Below are 22,510 nucleotides of genomic sequence, written 5' to 3'. Positions count from 1 at the left end.
GATTTGGAGATGTGTCCTTTTCTTGCAAGAAAAGTAGATTCTCCATCCACTCTTGAGTTTTGTTTCATGATTGAGCCTGAGTTCCCAATGAGAGGGCTCAAGAGCTTTATTTCTTTTTTTTTATAAATTTTATTGTGCTATATAAGAAATTTATATATATATATATATATATATATATATATATATATATATATATATTTTTTTTTTTTTTTTTTAAAGATTTTTGCAAGGCAAATGGGGTTAAGTGGCTTGCCCAAGGCCACACAGCTAGGTAATTAGTGTCTGAGACCGGATTTGAACCCAGGTACTCCTGACTCCAAGGCCAGTGCTTTATCCACTACGCCACCTAGCAGCCCCAAGAGCTTTATTTCTAACATGACCTCTCCTGTATCTGTTTTCCAGGTACATTATTTTTCTAATGAATATTTCCCTTTCTTTCCTATTTTTTCATTCTTTTGATTTTGACTTATTTCTTCGTGTCTTATGAAGTGTTTGCATTTACATCCTCAGCATTTAACTAGGCCATTAGCATCACCCCCAGACTGTTGGCCCTGCTTCTTGACAAGTCCTATAATCATCAGAATAATTCATGTGAAGGGATGAGATACCTTCATCAATTGTTCAGCAACTGTCACACAGAGGACAAAAAGTTAAAGCAGTCAGTAGAACAAACAAGGCATCTTGAAGGAGATATAAGAGACAGCATGTACCAAGCTAGTCAGACCATCTGCCAACACTTGGGTCACTATCAACTGCATTCAATCATGTAGGGGAAAGCCCTTCCAACCACTGGTTCTACTTTCAGTCCAGACCCTGAGGTCATCATCCAGAGAGAGTCAATCTTGTATAGATGTAAGGACCACAGGACCAGTCACCTCAGCAAGTGAAGATTCAGAAACGTCTTGCCACCAAAAAACCTCATTATCAGAAGTGGATAAAGTTTTAGTAGTGTAAATAATGGAACTGCTAACTGGTACAACAGAGTCAGGAAAGTTCATCTTCCTTCGTTCAAATCTGGCTTTAGACATTTATTAGCTACTTTGCTTGAGTTTCTTCACCTGTAAAATGATCTGGAAAAAGTTCTGCAGTATCTTTGCCAAGAAAACCTCAAACAGGTTAATGTAAAGTCGGCAATGACTGAAAAAGGACTGAATAACAAGTGCAAATATGATTAAAGAAAATACATTACCATATGCTGCTTTGCTACTGTACCCTAATGAACAAGATCTTTCCATCGGGTTTGCAAGTGAAATCTCCCTTATGATCTGTCTCTACTAAAACAGCTAGTCTTACTTTTCTTTTTGTTATCACTAGCTTTGAACAAAATTATCAATATACTGGATATGCAAGAGATTGCAAATGAAGTCATCAAAGATATGTATGATGATTTAAAAAAAAAGACTGAGACTGAGCACATAGTAAAATGAAGTTGTAACTGATGTCATGTATGTGTTTCATTGTTGTCTTCATAACGTCAAGAGAAAAACCCTAATGATGAACTGACATTATGGACAAGAATATCTCAAGGAGGACAATTCTCATACGTTGGTGAGATCACTGCTTCACTGAAACACAGGAGTATTATTATAATTACTGACAACTTTGCTATAATTTTTCACCTTTTTTTCTGACTGGTTATGTAACTTCATCATTGTAGGAAATTTCCTCTACCAATGAAGAGGCAACAACTTAGAAAGTTGCCTAGGACACAGAGATAAAGTAACTTGTCTAGGACAACACAGCCAGTAATGGGCAAAGTAAGCAGAAATCTTAGGTCTTCCTGATTCTGAGTTATTTTTTTTGTGCTTAAATTATCCTGCCTTTCCCTTAGGTTTATTAGATCTACCTCTCTGAAGGTTTATTACATTAATTTATAATAATTTTATTTGAGTGGGCATACTTATCTCACTATAGATGAGGGAAGTAAGATCAGATAACTCTCCCAACTCATACAGCATCCTACTCACATTATGATTTCTAGGTTGTTTGGTAATATTTCAATGTCCTCTTTGATGGGGATTCATTCACCTTAGAAAGCCTAACTTCTTGGGGTAAGAAGCACTGCTCATTTAAAACTCAACCATTCTGCTTTCTACCAAAAACCAGATACCAATTTAAAGACAAAAGACCAAGATTTTTTCCTCCAATGAAAAGACTGATGATTAAGGGGGAAAATACTAATTCTATTTAATGAACTTCACTTTTATCCCCCAATACCCTGAGAGTGGTTTGTGGTTTTTGCTTTTTGAGTCAAGAAGAGGGCTTTGCTGCATTGCACAGGACACTTTCTTCCAAGTAAATCACATACTGCACCCAAGACTTCTTCATTCTACTCCTGAATGTGTTTAGTACTGTTGGCTTCTACTTTATGTGCTTCAGTTTTCAATTTATATGTGCTTCAGTTTTCAATGTACATAATTACCAATGTTTCTCATCTTCAATTTTGCTAATACTAGCAATAGGTTCTTCCATTTCAAAATCAGACCCATACTACCAATGTTATACTCAATTTTTTTCTTGCCAGTCCAAAGTCACATAGTTAGGTAATTATTAAGAGTCTGAAGATGGATTTGAACTCAGCTCCTCCTGAGTCCCAGGCTGGTGCTCTATTCACTGCATCATCTAGCTGTCCCATTAAGGTCTTTTAATCAGTTTACTATACTTATACATACATATATATACATATATACATATATATACACATATACATACATATATACACATATACATATATGTATATGTATATGTATACACACACACACACACTTTAATATGGAGACTAAGGATCTAAACCCAAGTGATACTTAAAACAAAAAGGCACCTTTAACACTTTACAGTGAGACTCAGAAATAGTTAGCCCATCATCCACTACTCAGCTGAAGCCACCTTCTCTCCTCCCTCCTTTAATCTGAAGACACATCATGCCACTCTTGTGCTATATTTATTAAGTCAACAGGATTTCTTGCAATGTGCCAGGTGTGGTGCTAATCACTGAGAATACAGAGAAAGCTGCAAGACAGCTCCTGCTCTCCAAGGGCTCAGTCTGGGTGAGAGAGCAAGGTTGGACAGACATAAAGTGCTTCCCAGAGGGAAGGTGCTGCTGAGGAGGGTTCTGGAAGGCTTCTCCAGGACACAGAATGCTAGCTAGGACTCCAAGGGAGCCAGAAAGTGGAGCTGGAGGAAGAAAGTGCCCTCCAGAGAAGGGGAATGGTAGGACAGATAAGAGAAATGTGAAGACAACAATGTCATGAACTACTTGATGCTGTGCAGAAGGGGTAAGATGTGGCTTTGTCAGAAGGGGCACGTCCTAGAGAAAGTTAAGTCTTAGGCTAGACAGTTGCCTTATACCCACTTTAATTATTTCTGCCACTCTAATGATCACTTTTGAGACCTTAAAAAATTTACCTTCTTTGAAAACAAAAGAAAAAATAAAACCTATTTCAAACACATTGATCAAACAAAACTAATTTCCACAATGATCATATCCAATAGAATACACACACTTACTTCTCTATCAGAAACTAGGCAACATATTTCATTATTAGTTGTCTGTTATCACATCTTGCCAATCAATGCTTGATCAAAAAATCATAAGTCTTTCAAAGTTGTTTACTTTTACAATCTTCTGACATATAATTTTTTCTGCATCAGTTAATGCAAGTCTTCTCAGGTTTCTTTCATCATTCCCCCAAAGCCTGCAGAGCTTGCTCTCTTTGCCATAAATATTTCCCTCTCCAGTCCCCTTCACTAAGTTGCCACAGTGAACTTAAAGTGAGGATTTACCCATGTTAACATACCCCCCATCACCACAAATAACTTCAGGGATCTCTTGATTACCTTCAGGGTCAAATATGAAATTCTCAGTTTGGTTTTTAAAGACTTTCATAGCCACTTCTCAAACAATAACCAAATTCCAGTGAATTCACCTCCCTGCAATTCCTCCAACAAAACACCCTATTCCTTGAATTTGGACATTTTTTACTCCCATGCACATCTTCATCTCTACCTCTTGACTTCCCTGAAGGGACCCATTTGCAAAGCCTTTTCTGTGAACTCCCAAAGAGCTGGGACAGTCTTTTGTCTTTGTCTATTTGTAATACTCAGCAAATAGGGGCTTAACCAATGATTTTTGACTAACAAACTTACATACCATTCTTGTTTAGTCATTCTCCAACTAATAGACACTTCCATTCTTTGCCACCTTAAAAGAAAACTATAAATATTTCCATACAGCCTTAAGTTAAACTTTGTTTTGCTTAGGTACAATTCTTCCTCCAATAAACAGCTTCTCTCCATAATGTAACACCCCAGTCCACTTACTCCTGGTCAGGCCCTGTTCCCAGACTCCTTAACTTCCTATGTTAATATAATTGGATCGGTATATTTGGTTGGATACAGTTCTAGTTTTGTTTGGAGCTTTCTATCTGTTTTGGGGAATAGCTTGGGAGTATAGCTCAATATGCCTCTTCCTGCTATCTTGGCTCATACTCCTGAACCTATCATCTAAAACAGCTCATTTACTTTTGAATAGTTCTAATTACTAGCAAATTTATCCTTACTTCAAAGCTCAAATCTTCATCTTTGCAAATTCTACCCAATGCACATAATTCTTTTAAGGCCAAGCAGAATAAGTGTAATAGCTCTCTTCCATAGGATAGCCATCCAAATGCTTAAAACACTTCTCTTCTACAGATGCAATTCAAGAGCCAACTACTACACAAAACCTAACCTGGTTCCCTCAACTATTAGTGCTTTTCCTTCTTTATCCTTTATTTATTCTGTATGTTGTTCTAATATATGCCTCCATATTTAAAAGTTTCTCCTATAATCATATAAGCTTCTTGATAGTAAAACTGTCTCATTACTATCTGTATTCCTACTGTATACTGTATACCTGTCATATACACTATCTAAAATAAGTCTGGTACATAGGAGGTACTTAATAAATACTTGTTGACTGGTAGAGTTGTTAAACGTCCCTAATTTCTTCTATGAGTCTTCATATGGCATACTGGTTACCCTTCCTTTGGATACTTTTGAACTCAGTAAAATGTAATCCCTAGTATTGAATATAATTTTCTAGATATAGTCTAACCAAGGTAAAAATACAAAAGTACCATCATCAGCATAGATCACAAGTCATTTTTTTTGCTGCTTTTTACACCACTGACTGATAAGATCTTTTAAGTCCACTAAAAAACTTAATTTATTTGCAGACAAAGGACCACTTAACCATGGCTTCCCCAGCTTATATTTTATTTTTTGGTTTTTGCAAGGCAATAGGGTTAAGTAACTTGTTCAAAGTAATCTGTTCAAGGCATCTAGGTAAGTATTAAGTGACTGAGGCTGGATTTGGGGTTCCCCTGACTCCAGGGCCGGTGCACTATCTATTGCACCACCTAGCTTGAATTTTTGACATTAATTTCAAAAAATTCAACTATGGAGTTTTATATTTATTCCCATTAAATTACATTTCATTAAAGCTAAACTAGATTCTGGTCTATTGAGGTTTTTATAAATCTTGAGTCTGTCATTCAATGCTTTATTAGCTCTTCCAATTTTGTGTTATCTGCAAACCTGTACAAATGTCTTCTTTATGTGTTTATTCAAATTATCTATAAAAAGAGTATTATAACATTCCACAATAGATTTCCTTTCAGGCAGACATCAGGTCCAGCCATTCAACTAATTATGAAACCATTTAACTATCGTATTATCTAGTACACTCCATCTTTTCCAAAAGAATAACATGAAAAGGAGAGCTAAATGACTTGCTAAAACAATAATTACAGCAACAGCTAATATTTACATTGCTACTAAATGTGGCAAACAACTTTTTATAAAATGCTAACTCATTTGATCTGGATAAAATATATATATATATATATATATATATATATATATGATTGAAAAATATAAGAACTTAAATCAATTCATGATCAATTTAACTGCAGAGGAACAAGGACATGAATATAAGAACTTAGTTCAAGGTTCATCCTCTTTAACCACTCATCTCCAGAACATTCTTGGTGAATATGGAATGACTGCATCAATAAATATTACAAATATAACCTTGGAGAACTCAGACATTTTTTTCCATTTCATCATGCTGCCTCCTTGATGTAAGACTAGGCTACCAAGCAGTCACTGAGCATAATTCCTTTTTATCAACTGCTGGATACATCTTTCCCTTGTCACTCTCCAGTGAAATTAAAATCTCTTATGTATATAACTTTATATGAAGTCTCATGAAGCATGTGAATATATAACAGAAGTCATTTGGGTTAACATATTAAGGATATCAAGAATATGCTACCAACAAACCACCATATACACAGTTTGGGATTAGGGGAACACTTCACATAACACACTAACAGAAATCAAAGAGATAAGCATTAAAAGAATTAAATTTGCTTTAAAAAGAAATACAAGGGAAAGGTTGATTCAAAGACATCAAAACTTTCAACCTTTTAAAAAAGTCATTTTGAGAGGTAATAAATTCATTCCCATCATGCTGCCACTGTCCAAACTATTCCCTTAATTAAATTAGGCCACTGGCACAACTATCTTGGCCAGATACTAAGAAGTGTAACAAATTGGGTCCATAACTGACCAGGAAAACAAGAGAAGACAAGATCACTTGGAAAACTGCACTGCTTTGGGGAAGCTGTTCCCTAATTATGGGGTGACGAAGACCCCTACTCAAATTGACTATTCAGAGGCTTCTCAAAGTTCAGAGCAGAGTGTCATTTTTATTAGAATCTTGCAAGAAGCAGGCAGTCCCTCCCCAGGCACAAAGGAGACACCCAGGGTTGGAGACCACCTAACAAGCGTTAGCAGCAAAGCTTTATAGGTAAAAACCACACACCCCCATTCCTGTTGACTTCTAAATGATTTGGTTTGAACCTTGCAATAGTGTGGGGGATTTTTGTGGTTGCAACCACTGCAGCCATGACACCTGCTCTCAGGAGCCAGTTTTTAGAAACTTAGGCTCCCTGACCTACTTTTGGGGATTGTTCTTTCAGAGTTGTTCTATGCTGAAAATCATGGGACATGCACCCTTGAGCATCTATCTCCTTGCAGATGAAACCAAAGGCAATAGAAATGTAGGATTTAGCATGTTATTAATGATGACAAATGTCAAAGGTAACCTAAAAGTTATTACCCAGGGTTCAGTAATTCAACAACAATGTGAAACCAGACAGTCCATGTGTTGATGCCTGTGTAAAAGGCCTAGATGAAGTCCGTGGGTACATTCAATCAATCCTCTATAAAGGATTTCTTTATGAATATAGACAAAAATTAGAGAACTATAAGGCACAGAAGGAGTTGTACTGGTGGACACTGCACCCACATTAATAAGAGCATAGCTCTATTAAAGAATTTTAGTATATTTCCCTTATATTAAGACAAAAATTTATCTCTAATCCCCATCAGAACTGGGGATTATAATCCCTCCCTCTTTCACCTCCACCTTTAAATCCCCTCTTCTCCAGGTAAATTCCTGATTCCTTTAACTCATCTAAACACAGAATGGCTTCTAGTTCTAATAACAAACTCATTACCATCCTTTGGACATACTCCACACCTGTCACTCCTAACAAGTGAGCTTCGTGTATATATGGGTCTTAGTCTAATCACTGGGGAGTACATTGAGATCATAACTTCCTTTGATTTGTACATTATGTATCTATTCATGAAACATAGAATGCTATCTTTTTAGATGTATCATATCACTGACTTAGAATTCCTTAATCACTAAAATTCTATTTTTTTCACATCATTTGAGACTAGTGATTTTTCTCCTTACTCCAGACTCACATAATTTTCTAAATTAAAATGTAATCCAAATTCATTTTTACTGAGGTTTTAAAATTAAACTGAAAATTTCATTTTAATAGATTCATTCCCTCAAACCTATCAAAGAACTTTTGAGAGTACTTAGAGAACAAAAGCACAAAAATAAATGTAAATACAAACACCTACTATTTTCAATGCTTTTTTTGATTTTTGCAAGACCATGGGGTTAAGCGATTTGCCCAAGGTCACACAACTAGGTAATTATTAAGTGACTGAGACTGGATTTGAACTCAGGTCCTCCTGACTCCAAGACAGGTACTCTACTCAACTGTGCCACCTAGCTGTTCCCAACTTAGCACAATGGAATTTTGAAGACAATGTATTTAAGGGAAAAGTAAAATGTTTATTTCTAAAAAGCCCCTTAAAATTTTAATTGATATATTAGATTAATTGACATAGATTAGATTATATTATACTAGATAAATTATATAAATTAATCTGGCAGAGTACTCATTTTTTTACTAAAACATTCTTACAATTATTTCAATCATTACAATTTTAGAGTTATTCTCATACAGGTCCTGTTTCCACTTAATTTTTTGTCACTATTGTAAAAATAAGTTTCTTTCTTTAAAAAAGTTTCAACTTTATAAGAATGTACATGATTTTTTGGAGTGAATGTTATATTCAGGACTTTGATGAATTCCATTCGTATTTTGGTTGAAGTGGTTGGATTTTTTTATTTTTCTAGATAGTTTTCTTTCTTTTCTCTCTCTCTCTCTCTGATATAACCTAAAAGCATTCCACTTTTATGGTTTATATGTTTACTATGTTGATATAGCTAATGTTGTAAAATTAGTTACTCTGGTCTCTAGTGATCCAGATGACAAGAGTATCCTGCAAACTCTTATTCTAGATATGTATAGACATTCTAGTTCTACTGCAGCTTCCTCCTTTTTAAAAGCCAATACACTAATGTTTAGATTTTTCACTCACAATCAGAAATCCAAATGCCAGTCTCTAGGTGAGAGTGGGGAATGAATCTGTACATAAAATGGGGCTTCAACACACTCACTTACTTTGCTTTAAAGTAAATGAAAGTTTAGAAAGACTGAAACACAACATTTCTGTTTTTATAATGGCAATAATACATTTAAAAAATTAGATCCAGGTTCAACTTACTATTTGGTGGTCCTGTTGCTTGGTATGGTGGATAAGATGCTGAAATAGTAGGACGTGAAAACACTGGAGGCTCCTCTCCAAACACCACAATCATTACTTGAATCAAACCCAGTAAGTCAGACTGTGGCTAAAGAGAAAACAAGTAAATGTTCTATTTAATACAAAAAAGCAGTATTTCATCAATGACAATAAAAAGAACTCATATTTATAAAGCTTTTTAAAGTTTAAGGAAGTGTATTCCTTAAGATACTCAGAGAAGGCAATTAAGACAAAAATGGTTAACGCCATGGGACATATGAAGGAACTAAAAATAAGTTGGATTTTACCCTTGGTCACAAAACTAAGAACTATCAAAACCAAGTTTATAATTCTTTTACCACACTACTTTTTTCCTGATAAATGCTAGTTTCATTTGCATGACCGCAGTTTCATAAATTCTATCCTTTTTAATATGCCACTTGGGTGTTCCAATAAAGAAGCAAAGCAAACATTCAAAAAAGTTCAACAGTGAAACAGTTCTTACCAGTCCATATAACAATCTTAATTCTCACCCTTCTAAATCTTTATTCAGGTTATCCAAAATTTTCAGAAATAATCTCTCTTCTTTGTTTTAACAAATCAAAGACTTTCCCTTTAAATAATAAACTCCATGTCAAATAACTTTAATTTACTAATACAATTTTGGACCCATCTCACCTTAACTTAATCCTCCACTCACTCTTGTAATTGCTTTATTTATCTGTACGTTTATGCTATTTCTTAACCTTAGGTTTCTTTAAGTTCTTTGAGGGAAGAAAATGAATTTATTAATAGTATCTCAAGTCAGACTTAATTTCACCTGGTTTCTCAAGTATATTCACATTTGACTTTTTTTTTAATAAAAAAATTTAAGGCAGTGGGGTTAAGAGTGACTTGCCCAAGGGTCACACAATTAGGCAATTATTAAAAGTGTCTGAGGTCAGATCTGCACTCAGTTAGGTCCTCCTGACTCCAGGGCTGATGCTGTCCACTGCGCCACCTACCTGCCCCTACTTGACTATTTTTTCTTTGTCAAAACTATTTTTTAACATTAATCTTTTAAAATTTTGAGTTCCAAATTCCCTCCCTTCCTCCCTTTCCCTGCACTGAGAAGACAAATTAGCAGTTATATTAAACATTTCCATATTAGTCCCACCTCCCCCCCTCAAATAAGAAAAACATAAAGTATGCTTTGATTTGCATTCAGATTCTAGCAATTCTTTCTCTGGAGGTGGATAGCATTTTTCATCATGAATCCTTTCGAAGTGTCTAAGATTGTTATATTTCAAAGAATAGCTAAATCATCCACAATATTGTTGTTACTACAATGTTCTCCCAATTCTGCTCAGTTCACGCAAGTTTTTCTACACTTTTCAGAAGTATCATATTTCTTAGAGCACAATATTTCATCACAGTCATATCTACACAGCCGTGTGGCCTTGGGCAAGCCACTTAACCTCATTGCCTTTCAAAAAAAAAACCCTAAAATTTTTTTTTATTTCCTAATTTAATCATTCCTAAATGGATAGTCATACCTTCAATTTCCTACATTTTCCTTTTTTGTCACATTAGTCAATCTGGTATTGACTGAGGTATCCTCAGAGTTGTTTGATTTGCCTAATGTTCCTGCCTGTATCTTTGAAAAATTTTCAACCAAGCTTTGAAGTTAATGAAGGTTTTATGCTCTGGGGAGAAATTTCTAGAGTGGTTTCAAACAGTAGAATTAGAAGGTGTGAGAATTAGGATTGTTATGTGGACTGGTAAGAACAATACTGTTACACTGTTGATTAAAGTATGTGATCAAAATTTAAATTAAGATTTTTATTTCCTGGAGCAGCTAGGTGTCAAAGCGGATAGAGTCCAGAAGTCAGAAGTACCTGAGTTCAAATCCTGCCTTAAGACACTTAATAAATACCTAGCTGTTTTGACCTTGGGGCAAGCCACTTAATTTCATTGCCTTTCAAAACAAACAACAAAAAAAAAATCTAAAAAAATTTTTTTATTTCCTAAACCTATGACTAAAAGCTCTTCTCAATGTTTATAATCAGTCATTATTATGCTTTTTTTCCTAAGAGTTATTCAAGTGTGATAGAAAATTGATCATGGTCTGTTCTGAAATATAAAGGTAAAACATTAAGATTTGTAATATGGTTTTTATGATAGAAGGAATCCATTCTGAACCAATACTTCAAAGCTTTGCACACCTCAATAAATATTCAGGTATGTATAAGTTCTATGTAACATATAAAAACCCAAAGCCAAAATTATATAGAACTGTTTTAAACATGTACAACTGGTCATTTATTTGATTTGTTCTGATTTCTCAACTTTCAAAGAGAAATAGCATACTATTAAATTGAACCAGTATTCCTAGAATTCCTAGAAAGAAAAAAAATCCATTTTTAAGATGAATACAGACTGTATAAAATATTTAGCTGCTTATCTAAGCAAGACAAAACAAATAGGAACTGCAACTACAACACATTATTCAGTTCTTTTTCCAGCTGGAATTAAGGCAGGCATAGAAGAAAAGAAAAAGCTACCATCTGTTCCAGAATCTCTCTTGAAAAAGTGAAAGACTTTTGTAATACTGACAGCCAAATACCTAAAGATGACTATAAAAAGGCTCCATAAAAGTTAATCTATGAAAAAACTAAAGCCTACCATAAGGAATACAAACAGGGAAGACCAGATTAACAGGCTTATTAGAAGAATGAACTAAAGGTCTTTACCATGCTTATTTTTCTAGTGATCTGTTAATAAAAATTCCTATGATGAAAAATAAACAAAAATCATTCTTCACAGAAAATGCAAACTTAAGTAAACTGGAGAACAACTGTTCATGGGTAGGCCAAGTTGATAATAAAAATGATTATATCTAAGGTATGTATTTATTGCCATCCCTTTTTATTTATTTAGTGTCATTCCTTTAATGTATCAAAGATTTACTTTATAGAATTGATGGAAAAAACCCATCCAGAGTAAAAAAAAAAAAACCAAAAAAAACCCAGCCTCACATCAAGGATCTCAAGGGATTAAGGGGTCCCAAAAGCCTATATCTAAAACTACATACAACATGTTGTACAGTATTAGATTTAAAAATAGACAGCTTTATCAGCAGAACAGATTTAGGTACACAACACACAGAAGCAAATGAACTTGGTGTCAGATCCTATCAACTAGGTTAAGAATTCACCACTTGACCCCCCCCCCAAACCCCCAAACCAAAAAATCTGGAAAAACTGGACAGCAGCCTGAAAAAAATGAAATTTGGACAATGCCTCACATCATATTGGCAAGATTCATATGGAAATGTGTCAAAGAGGTAAAAAGTCACATCATTTGATGAAGAAATTACCACCTTTTTAAGAGTTCATAGTTGTTTTTTTGCCCTTTGTTCTCAAAGAAGATCATGACATCAGGAAGGTGATGCCATGATAAGCAAGAGAAATGGGTTTATTAAGTGAGCAAGTCACCAGCCTCATTTTCTCCTCTGGAGCCATCCAGTGGCAAGATATGGATGGGGAAGACTGGAGAAGGCTCTGGATGTAGTGATAGATCTTGGCCTTTTTAAGTTTGACTGAGGCAACACCCACTGGTTAAGGCAGGTAAAGAAGAAATGAAGCAAAGAATGACCTCTTTTGCAAAGGTCACCAAAAAAATAAATAAAACAGGAGATCAATCTAGGAGGGTTTCTGGTCAAAATAGAGACAATTGCTATTTACATTCACTTTGAGTTAGAAAGGGCCCAAACAATGTCCAAATGGAATTGATCTGGCACCTATTGTTGGCTAATCAATGGTCACCCCGACAGACAGGATGATGGGGGGGGGGGGGGGGGAAGAAACGGACTTTGCAACAAGTATATACAGCAACAAGGTATAATATTACAAATATAAAGGTCTCATTTTCCAAGTCATAGAAAAAAACATTCTAATTTATGAGAACAAATTCAGGATATCTATAATTATGTTAAAAAATTTCAAATCACTAAAAATACAAAAAATACAAATTAAAACACTTGGAGGTAGCAGGTCTCAAATGAACAGGCACATGGATGCATATATGCCCAGTTATTCTTGAAAGTCATTTTAATGCAGATAATTATGAATATAGAAAAATTATAACCAGAAACAAATTCTTTTAATGCTGTTAAATCTGGGAATCTTAAGGGTATGGAAGGCTCTTTGCTCTACTGACTCCTACTGTTTCACTGTTTTATGTAAAATTATTCCCAAACCCCAGCCTTCAATCTTCTATACCTGCTTTTGGTCACAAGGGGAAGATTTCTCCTTTTTGCCCTCAGTGCCCAGATAAGGGAACAATACTATAAAAACTAAATCGGACCTCTGGCTCAAGCTGGTTCTCTCTCTCTCTCTGATTATCTTTATCTCCTTCTGTCTCAGTCTCTACCAAGCAACTGTAAACTGTACCTAGCCTTTTGTTAACCACCCTATTCTAAAGTGTTTGTTGATCTTTATGGAGGAAGAAAAGTTTTTTTAACCAGTTTGCTATATTTTATAATAAAATCCTGAGCAGTTTAAAACTTCCCAGACAAAAGGCAAATTCCTTAGTCTTTCCTTACCTGGCTACCTCAAATCCCAGTGGCAACAATTTGATCTAGTGATACCACTACCAGGTATATACCACAAAAAAGAGATCAAAGAGAAAATATATAGAGAACTAAATAGTTATAGCAGCCTTTCTTTCTAAGAAACTAAAATCTAAGAGGGTAATAACCAATTATGGAATGGCTAAGTTATGGTATATGAATGTAATATAATACTAATGTGCTATTAAAAAAAAGAAAACAGGAGGTTTCAAAATATCTTCAGAAGATTTTTAAGCACTGATGATGATCTGGGACTTCAGCAGCATTCATGGTATTAAGATCTTGTTTTAGCAAACACTAAGACATCAAAACTGTGATAGATTTTATATTTTGGGGCTAACAGATCACTATGAACAGCAATTAAAATACTGAAATTAAAAGATACCTGTTCCTTGGAAGGAAAGATATGGAAAATCTGGACAACATACTAAAAAGGGACATCTCTTTGCCAATAAGGGTCTATATAGTCAATGCTATGATTTTTTTTTAGAAGCACATGAACTATAAGGAAAGTCGAGTACTCTAGGTTTGATGATTTCAAATTGTGTACTAGAGAAGACTTGAGAGTCCCATGGAAAGCAAGGAGGTCGAATCAATACCTAAAAGAAATTAGTGCAGGCTATTCACTGGAAAGTCAAATATTGAAGCTACAATAATGAGAAGATGGGATTCATTGGAAAAGTCTAATGTTGGGAAAGAGTAGAGACAAGAGGAAAGGGCATGACGGGATGAAATGGAAAGACAGAACATCTTGGAAACAATGAACATGAATCTGGAAACACTTTGAGAGATAGTGGAGGATAGAAGTTTGCTATGGTCAATGGAGTCACAAAGATAAATGACTGAACAACAAGATAACAATTCTAAGCTCAGTCTAACATTAAGTTCTTTGTTTTTCATTTACTTGTTCTGTTCTGTCAATACTCTCAACCACAAAAAGTAACCTTTTGTTTTGGGTTAGATCTTGTCTTGGCCATCTATAGCCCATGCTATCAAGCTAATTTTACTCTCTGGATTCTACAGCTTTTGAAATAAAAAATACAGTGAGGATTATAGTTATATTTAAATCTGAACAAAATATAGTTCTAGACCAGTAGAATCCTCACTTTCTTAGTTTTTTCCTCCCACAGACCCTTTTAGAGATTTTACATATACTCCCCATGTTTCAAGTATAGTAAATGAAATGCTGGCCAAAGAAAGCTCCCTGCTTTGTAAGCCCTTGGTCTCCTTTCTCCTTACTCTAGAGGAACTGCAGCTCCTTTCTCCACCTTCAGCTCTCCATGTATTGGTTTTGCTCTCACAATCCAGGGGCTCTAGATAGTGATCACATCTGTACGAATATAGTTAGATGCACAACAATGTTACAAATTTGATTCTAAACTGAAACTTAGCATAACTTTCTAACTTTAGAGCCTAGGTGGTCAAAATGAGCTTAGTTAAAAAAAACCCTCTAAATTTCTACTGTTTCCCAATCCATTTCTACTTACAAGCTACCAGATTAATTTTCCTGCTTACATTACACCACTACAATGATTAAAAAATTTCAATGGTTTCTCACTACCCATAGCATCCAAGGCTCTTTTGCTTATCTGGTCCTCAACCTGTTTTATCATTCTTAGCCTCAATCATTCCCCTACACAACCTCTTGACCCTGACCAGGATTAAACTATACACTACAAACTAAAAAACTATAAACTAAACACATTGTCTGCATCTTCTTTCTGCCTTCATCCCTTGCAATTTCTGTCTAAAATGCCTTTTTATACTATCTGAAAACTACCCATCTTTAAGTCTGGAACAAATTAGACTTCCCTCTAGAAAGCACTTCCCTATTCACCAGAACCCATAGTGATTTCTCCCTACTCAATATAGAATATTCTTGGGAGGGGAGAAGATCTAGGAAATATGGAATACTCCTGAGTTGGAACAAAATATTTTCCTGTTCTAAATTGTTTTGCATATAACACTTGTTAAATTTATAAATGTGAAATTCAATATTACAAGGGAAATGTCCCCTAGTATCTTGAGTGGACCCCATAGTGATTATGAGAAATCATGGGAAAGAGTTGCTTGAGTTGAAAAAACACACCTGGCAAGAGGGCAGAGAGAAGACAGGCTCTAACGACCTGAATCTTCATCTCATCAGACTTGGCTTAAAGTTAACTTACACTCAGTTAAGTAACTTATCTTACCTTTCAAGTATTAAAAGGGGAAAAGGGGGGGACGATGAGGAGGGGCAGAAAAAAAAGGGAAACTAACAGAAGGGAAGAAGGGGGAAAGGGAAAGAAATGGGAGGGGGATTGATATAGGAGGGCAAGCACACTAAAGGTGGTATTCAGAAACAAAACAGTAAGGAATATGGATAAAGGGGAAAATGAGGAAAAATACAAACAGAGGGAAGATAGCATAGAGGACAATAAAGAGTTAATAATTATAACTTTGAATGTGAATGGATGAACTCTCCCTTAAAGCGAATAGCAGAGTAGATTAAAAACCAGAATCCTACATTATGCTCCTTATAGGGAACTCATTTGAAGCAGACAGATACATATAGAATAAAGGTAAAAGACTAGAACAAAATATATTTTACTTGAGTTGAAGTGCAAGAAGCAGTGGTAGCAATTCTTATCTCAGACAGTGTTAAAAGAGAGAAGGAAGGAAACTATATCCTCCTAAATGGTACCACAGACAATAAAGTAACTTCATTTCTATACATGCATGCATCCAATGGTATAGCATCTAAATTTATAGAGAAGTTGAAAGAGCTACAGGAAGACAGTAAAATTCTACTAGTGGGAGACCTCAACCTGAGGCTCTCAGATTTAGATAAATCTAATCATAAAATAAACATGAGGAAGCGAAGGATGTAAATAGATTGTTAGAAAATTTAGATATGATAAAAGTTATGGAGGAAACTGAATGGGGATAGAAAGGAATATACTTTTTCCTGCAGTACATGGCACACAAAAACTGACCACGTACCAGTGCATAAAAACCTAATGATCAATTGCAGAAGGGCAGAAATAGTGAATATATCTTTTTCAGATCATAATGCAATAAGAATCATATGCAATATTGGACCAGAGAGATACAGACCCAGAACTAATTGGAAACTAAATAATCTCATTTTAAAGAATGAGTGGGTCAAGCAACAAATTATAGAAAAAATTAATTATTTCATCCTAATAGCAATAATGAAAAAACATACCAAAACTTAAGGGATACACTCAAGGCGACTGTCAGGGGATATATTACATCTTTAAATGCTTACATGAAAAACTTAGAGAAAGAGGAAACCAATGAACTAAATATGCAACTAAAAAATTAGAGAAGGAACAAATTAAACCCCCCTAATTAAATACCAAATTAGAAATTCTAAAAATTAAAGGAAAAATTAAGAAAATTGAAAGAAAGAAAACTATTGAATTAATAAAATCAAGAGCTGGTTTTATGAAAAGACCAATAAAATTGATAAACCTCTGATCAATTTGATTAAAAAAAAGAAGAAAACCAAATTGCTAGTATCACAAATGAAAAAGGTGAACTCACCTCCAATGAAGAAATTAAAGTAATAATTTGGAATTATTTTGCCCAACTCTATGCCAATAAATTTGACAATCAAGGTGAAAAGGATGAACATTTACAAAAATTTAAGTTGCCCAGATTAAATGAAGAGGAAATTAACAACCTAAATAACTTTATCTCAGAAAAAGAAATTCAACAAGCCATTATTAAGCTCCTTAAGAAAAAATCTCCAGATGGATTCACAAGTGAATTCTTTCAAACATTTAAGGAACAATTGGTTTCAATGCTATATAAACTCTTTGGGAAAATAGGTGAAGACAGAACTCTACCTAACTCTTTCTATGACACTAATATGATGCTGATGCCTAAAGCAGGAAGAGTTAAAACAGAAAGAAAATTATAGACCTATCTCCCTGATGAATACAGATGCAAAAATCTTAAATAAAATCTTAGCAAAATGATTACAAGTTATCACTAGGATAATACACTATGACCAGGTAGGATTCATTCCAGGAATGCAGGATTGGTTCAATATTAGGAAAACTGTTAGTATAATTAATTATATCAATAACAAACCTACCAGAAATCATGATTATATCAATAGATGCTGAAAAAGCTTTTGACAGAATACAGCCCCATTCCTACTAAAAACACTAGAGAGTATAGGAATAAATGGATTGTTCCTTAGAATAATAAGCAGAATCTACCTGAAACCATCAACAAGTATTATATGCAATGGGGATAGGCTAGAGGCATTTCCAATAAGATCAGGGGTGAAACAAGGGTGCCCATTATCACCTATACTATTCAATATTGTATTAGAAATGTCAGCTTCAGCAATAAGAGAAGAAAAAGAAATTGAAGGAATTAGAATTGGGAAGGAAGAGACAAAACTCTCACTCTTTGCAGATGACATGATAGTACACCTAGAGAATTCCCCAAAAATCATCTAAAAAAACTACTACAAATAATTAGCAACTTTAGTAAAGTCGCAGGATATAAAATAAACCCTCACAAATCCTTAACATTTCTATATATGACTAGCAAGAAACACAGAAAGAGCTACAAAGAGAAATCCCATTCAAAGTAACTTCAGACAAAATAAAATACCTGGGAGTCTTACCTGCCAAGGCAAACTCAGAAACTTTTTGAAAACAATTACAAAACACTTCTCATACAAATAAAATCAGATTTAAATAACTGGGCAAATATCAACTGCTCACAGATAGGCTGAGCTAATATAATAAAAATAACAATTCTACCAAAACTAAACTACCTGTTTAATGCCCTACCAATCAAAATTCCAAAAAAATCACTTTAATGAGTTAGGAAGAATTGTAAGCAAATTATATGGAGAAATAAAAAGTCAAGAATTTCCAGGGATTCAATGACAAAAAGGGCAAAAGAAGGTGGCTTAGCCTTACCAGATCTAAAATTATATTATAAAGCATCCTTCCTCAAAACTGTCTGGTATTGGCTAAGAAATGGAGTCGTGGATCACTGGAATAGACTAGGTGCAATAGCAGGAAATGATTATAGTAATCTGCTGTTTGATAAACCTAAAGAGTCCAGCTATTGGGATAAAAACTCTCTCTTCGATAAAAACTGCTGGGAAAATTGGAAATTAGTATGGAAGAAACTTAGATTAGGCCAACACCTCATACCTTATACCAAGATAAGATCAAAATGGATACAGGATTTAGACATAAAAAAACATTATAAGCAAACTGTAAGATCAAGGAGTAGTTTACCTGTCAGATCTATGGAAAGGGAAGCAGTTTATGACCAAGGAAGAGATGGAGAACATCATTACAAAGTAATACAATATTAAATACAATATTAAAAAGCTTTTGAACAGACAAAACCACTGTAACCAAGATAAAAAGAAATGTAGTAAATTGGGAAACAATTTTTGCAACTAGTATTTCTGATAAAGGATGCATTTCTTTTTTTTATTTCTAAAATATACAGAGAACTGAGTCAAATTTTCAAAAAAATAAGCCATTCCCCAATTGACAAACGGTCAAAGGATATGCAAAGACAATTTACAGATGAGGAAATCAAAGTGATCCCATTGTTAAATGAAAAAACTGCTCTAAATCATTACTTTAAGAAATGCAAATTAAAGCATCTCTGAGGTACCCCTCGGATCTCTCAGACTGGCCAATATGACCTGACCAGAAAGGACAATGATCAATGTTGGAAGGGATGTGGGAAATCTGGGACACTAATACATTGTTAGTAGAGCTGTGAACTCATCCAACCTTTCTGGAGAGCATTTTGGAATTACACTCAAAGGCAACAAAAATGTGCATAGTATTTGATCCAGCAATACCACTATACTTCAGGTCTACACCTTGAAGAGATTATGAAAAAGGGTAAAACATCACTTGCACAAAAATATTCACAGCAGCCCTGTTTGTGGTGGTAAAGAATTGGAAATTAAGCAAATGTCCTTCAATTGGGAAATGGCTTAACAAACTGGTATATGTATGTCATGGAACACTATTGTTCTATTAGAAATCAGGAGGCATGGAAATTCAGGGAAGCCTGGAAGGATATGCATGAACTGATGCTGAGCAAGATGAGCAGAACCAGAAGTACACTGTACATCCTAACAGCAACATAGGGGTGCTGATCAACCTCAATGGACTTGCTCATTCCATCAGTGCAACAATCAGGGTCAACTCTGGGCTATCTGTGATGGAAAATACCATCTGTATCCAGAGAAAGAATTGTGGAATTTGAACAAAAACCAATTTATTACCTTCAATTTTTGGGAAAAAAAACTGTTAAAAACTGTTATCTTATGTAATTTTGCTATCTCTTATACTTTATTTTTCTTCTTTAAAGATATGATTTCTCTCTCATCACATTCAACTTAGATCAATGTATACCATGGAAACAATGTAAAGACTAAAAGACTGCCTTCTGTGGGGGTGAGGAGAGGGAAGCAAGATTAGGGGGGATAATATAAAACTCAAAACAAATATGTTGAGGAAATTAAAAAAAAAAACCACACCTAGTTTGAGGATGTCTCTGAAGGGAATTTCCATATCTCAGATGAAAGATCCATAAAGCTCCTATTTAAATTACAATACCAAGGTTTCAGAAAATAAAGTCTATATGTGTGTGTTATTACTGAAGTAGATTACAAATTTCTTAAAGTCAAGGACTGCCTTATACCTTTTTTATATATTCTGAAATATCCTGAACATAGCAGTTGCTCATTAAATATCTGTTGCTTACTCTAAAGGGAAAAAACCTAGAACCCCAATTAAAAATTAGAATCAGTATAAAGGTCATATACTTACATGCTTCCATTCATGTAAATAAGGAAGATAGATCTTTCCGTTTGCATCAACATGCTTCCCTGTTTTAATGGTCATTGAACTAGTAGGCTTAACAAAACAGATAGGGGGATTATATGGATATGTGTCCAGCAGCCACAGGCATATTGGGATATTGTATATGTTACCTAAAAGGGAAAAGTGAGACTTCAATTATTCTATTTTTAGATCTTTCAATTTACCCTAACAGATAAATAACTGCAATAAAATAGCACAAAGTCAAACTAAAACAAAGACACAAAAATAGTGCATTTTTTGAAATGATGGAGAATCTTTAAGGATCACATACCAATCTCTTCCTTTAAAAGAGGAAATTGAGGCTTAAAGACATCATAATAAATGATTTGGAAAAGGTAACAGACTTAAAAAGTAGTAAAGTTAAGCTGTAAATTCAAAAGAGTTCAAGCCAAGAGTACTTCCTACTATTGCAAATCTACCAATCAGTCTATTTCCTTGGTTTCAGAATCATATTTTAAAAGTTTCTCAAGTTTTTAGTCTACAGAACACTTCAATAGGATAAAAGGGAGATGATATATTTTTATACAATCTATTCTGTGTTATCTAACTCTTGTTATTTCAAAACTTAAAGACAGTAGAGGCTAGGAGACATAAAAGGAAAAATAATATGAAATGAATATGAAATGACAGGTCTAGTGCTGAAAGAGACCTCAGAAGCTATCCAGTCCAACCTCCTCCTTATAGATAAGGAATCCGAAGTCTAAAAAAAGGTTAAGTGGCTTCCTCAAATTATCACATAGCTAATGTGGAAAGTGCAATTTGAACCCAGCTCCTCTGACACCAAAACCAGTTCTTTCCACTGGGCCAAGTTTCTCCTAAAAACAAAGAGAAGCAGTTGACGAGATTGAGTCATCTGACTATTAAGTTTCTAAAGCCTCATCCACAGCCAGATGATGGGACCTCAAATTGTCAATTAAATATTGTTAACTGCTTAAAAAAAGGCATTTAACAGTATCTCAGTGTAGCTGACATTTCTAGCAGTACAATTATTTAGAATTAAAAATTAATGACTTTACTCATATCAGTAGTTTTAATGTAATGGCATTAATTTGTTGAACAGAAACCATACCATTCTAACAAGTAAATTCTACCAAGTACAGTTGTATGAATGCATAACTAAATGTCCTATCACTATTAAAGTCACTCAGAGGTTAAGGTCTATATAATTTATATTTATTTTTCAGACAAGAAATCACAATCCATTAACAAGTACAGGTAAGTTGTTATTAAATATACAAAATAAATTGGTGATGCTTCAATGTATATGCCAGTCAGTCAAGTCAAGCATTTATTAAGCATTACTTGGTGCCAAATACTGTGCTAAGCACTGTGGATAAAAGACAGGCAAAACATAGTCCCTGCTCTAAAGCTAACATTCTAATGAGAAAATATTCAAATAACTGTATCAATAGGCTATATGCAGGGTTAAATAGGAAGAAATCTTAGAAAGGGAGAAGGGTGCATCAGGAAAATCTGTAAAGTTGAGATTTAAGCTGAGTCCTGAAAGTAGCCAGGAAAACCAAGAAGCAGAGGGAAAGGAGCAGAACATTCTAGGTAGTTTTACTAGATCACAGAGTGCATGGAGGGAGTGAAGTCTAACAACAGAAGGGGAAAGATTGTAATGGTAATTAAGTGACAAAGAGAGGATTTTATACTTGATTTACAGCTATGAAGGAGTTACTAGAGTTTATTGAATGAGCTTAACATGTTCAGACAGATCAGGTTCTATGAAAATCAATTTGAGCAAACTGCCTTTTGGAATAAGTAATGCTCACCACTTCTGGTTACGCAGGCACAAAGCAGAGAGGATTCTCCCTAGATTTGAGGTTAGACTGATCCTTTTAATTTTTTTTTATTGTGATTTGTTTAGTAACTTCAACCTTAAAATGTAATTTCAAATAATGCTTGAAATTATCTATTAAAAAAACACTTTGGTAGCTAAGTAGAGGATGAACTGGAGTAAAAAAAGATGTCACCAACCAGGAAGTCCAGTTGAGAGGTGACA

At 34.5% G+C, this 22,510-nt stretch overlaps 1 protein-coding gene across 2 annotated transcripts in view; it reads right to left on the bottom strand.

Annotated features, from left to right (window-relative positions):
• TSG101 (tumor susceptibility 101) overlaps positions 1-22,510 on the bottom strand; it is an 89,420-nt gene that overhangs the window by 55,324 nt on the left and 11,586 nt on the right. For both annotated transcript variants that reach the window (XM_074230147.1, XM_074230148.1), the window contains exons 4-5: positions 20,452-20,615; positions 8,983-9,109 (exon numbers count right to left, since the gene is read on the bottom strand). In XM_074230147.1, the coding sequence (XP_074086248.1) occupies positions 8,983-9,109; positions 20,452-20,615 (291 nt within the window). The remainder of the gene's footprint in view (positions 1-8,982; positions 9,110-20,451; positions 20,616-22,510) is intronic.

The sequence above is a fragment of the Macrotis lagotis genome, chromosome 3 (genome assembly GCF_037893015.1).
Source record: "Macrotis lagotis isolate mMagLag1 chromosome 3, bilby.v1.9.chrom.fasta, whole genome shotgun sequence".
Lineage (NCBI taxonomy): Eukaryota > Metazoa > Chordata > Mammalia > Peramelemorphia > Peramelidae > Macrotis > Macrotis lagotis.
Note: the sequence above shows the minus strand (reverse complement) of the source record. Positions and strands in the feature narration are given on the sequence as shown.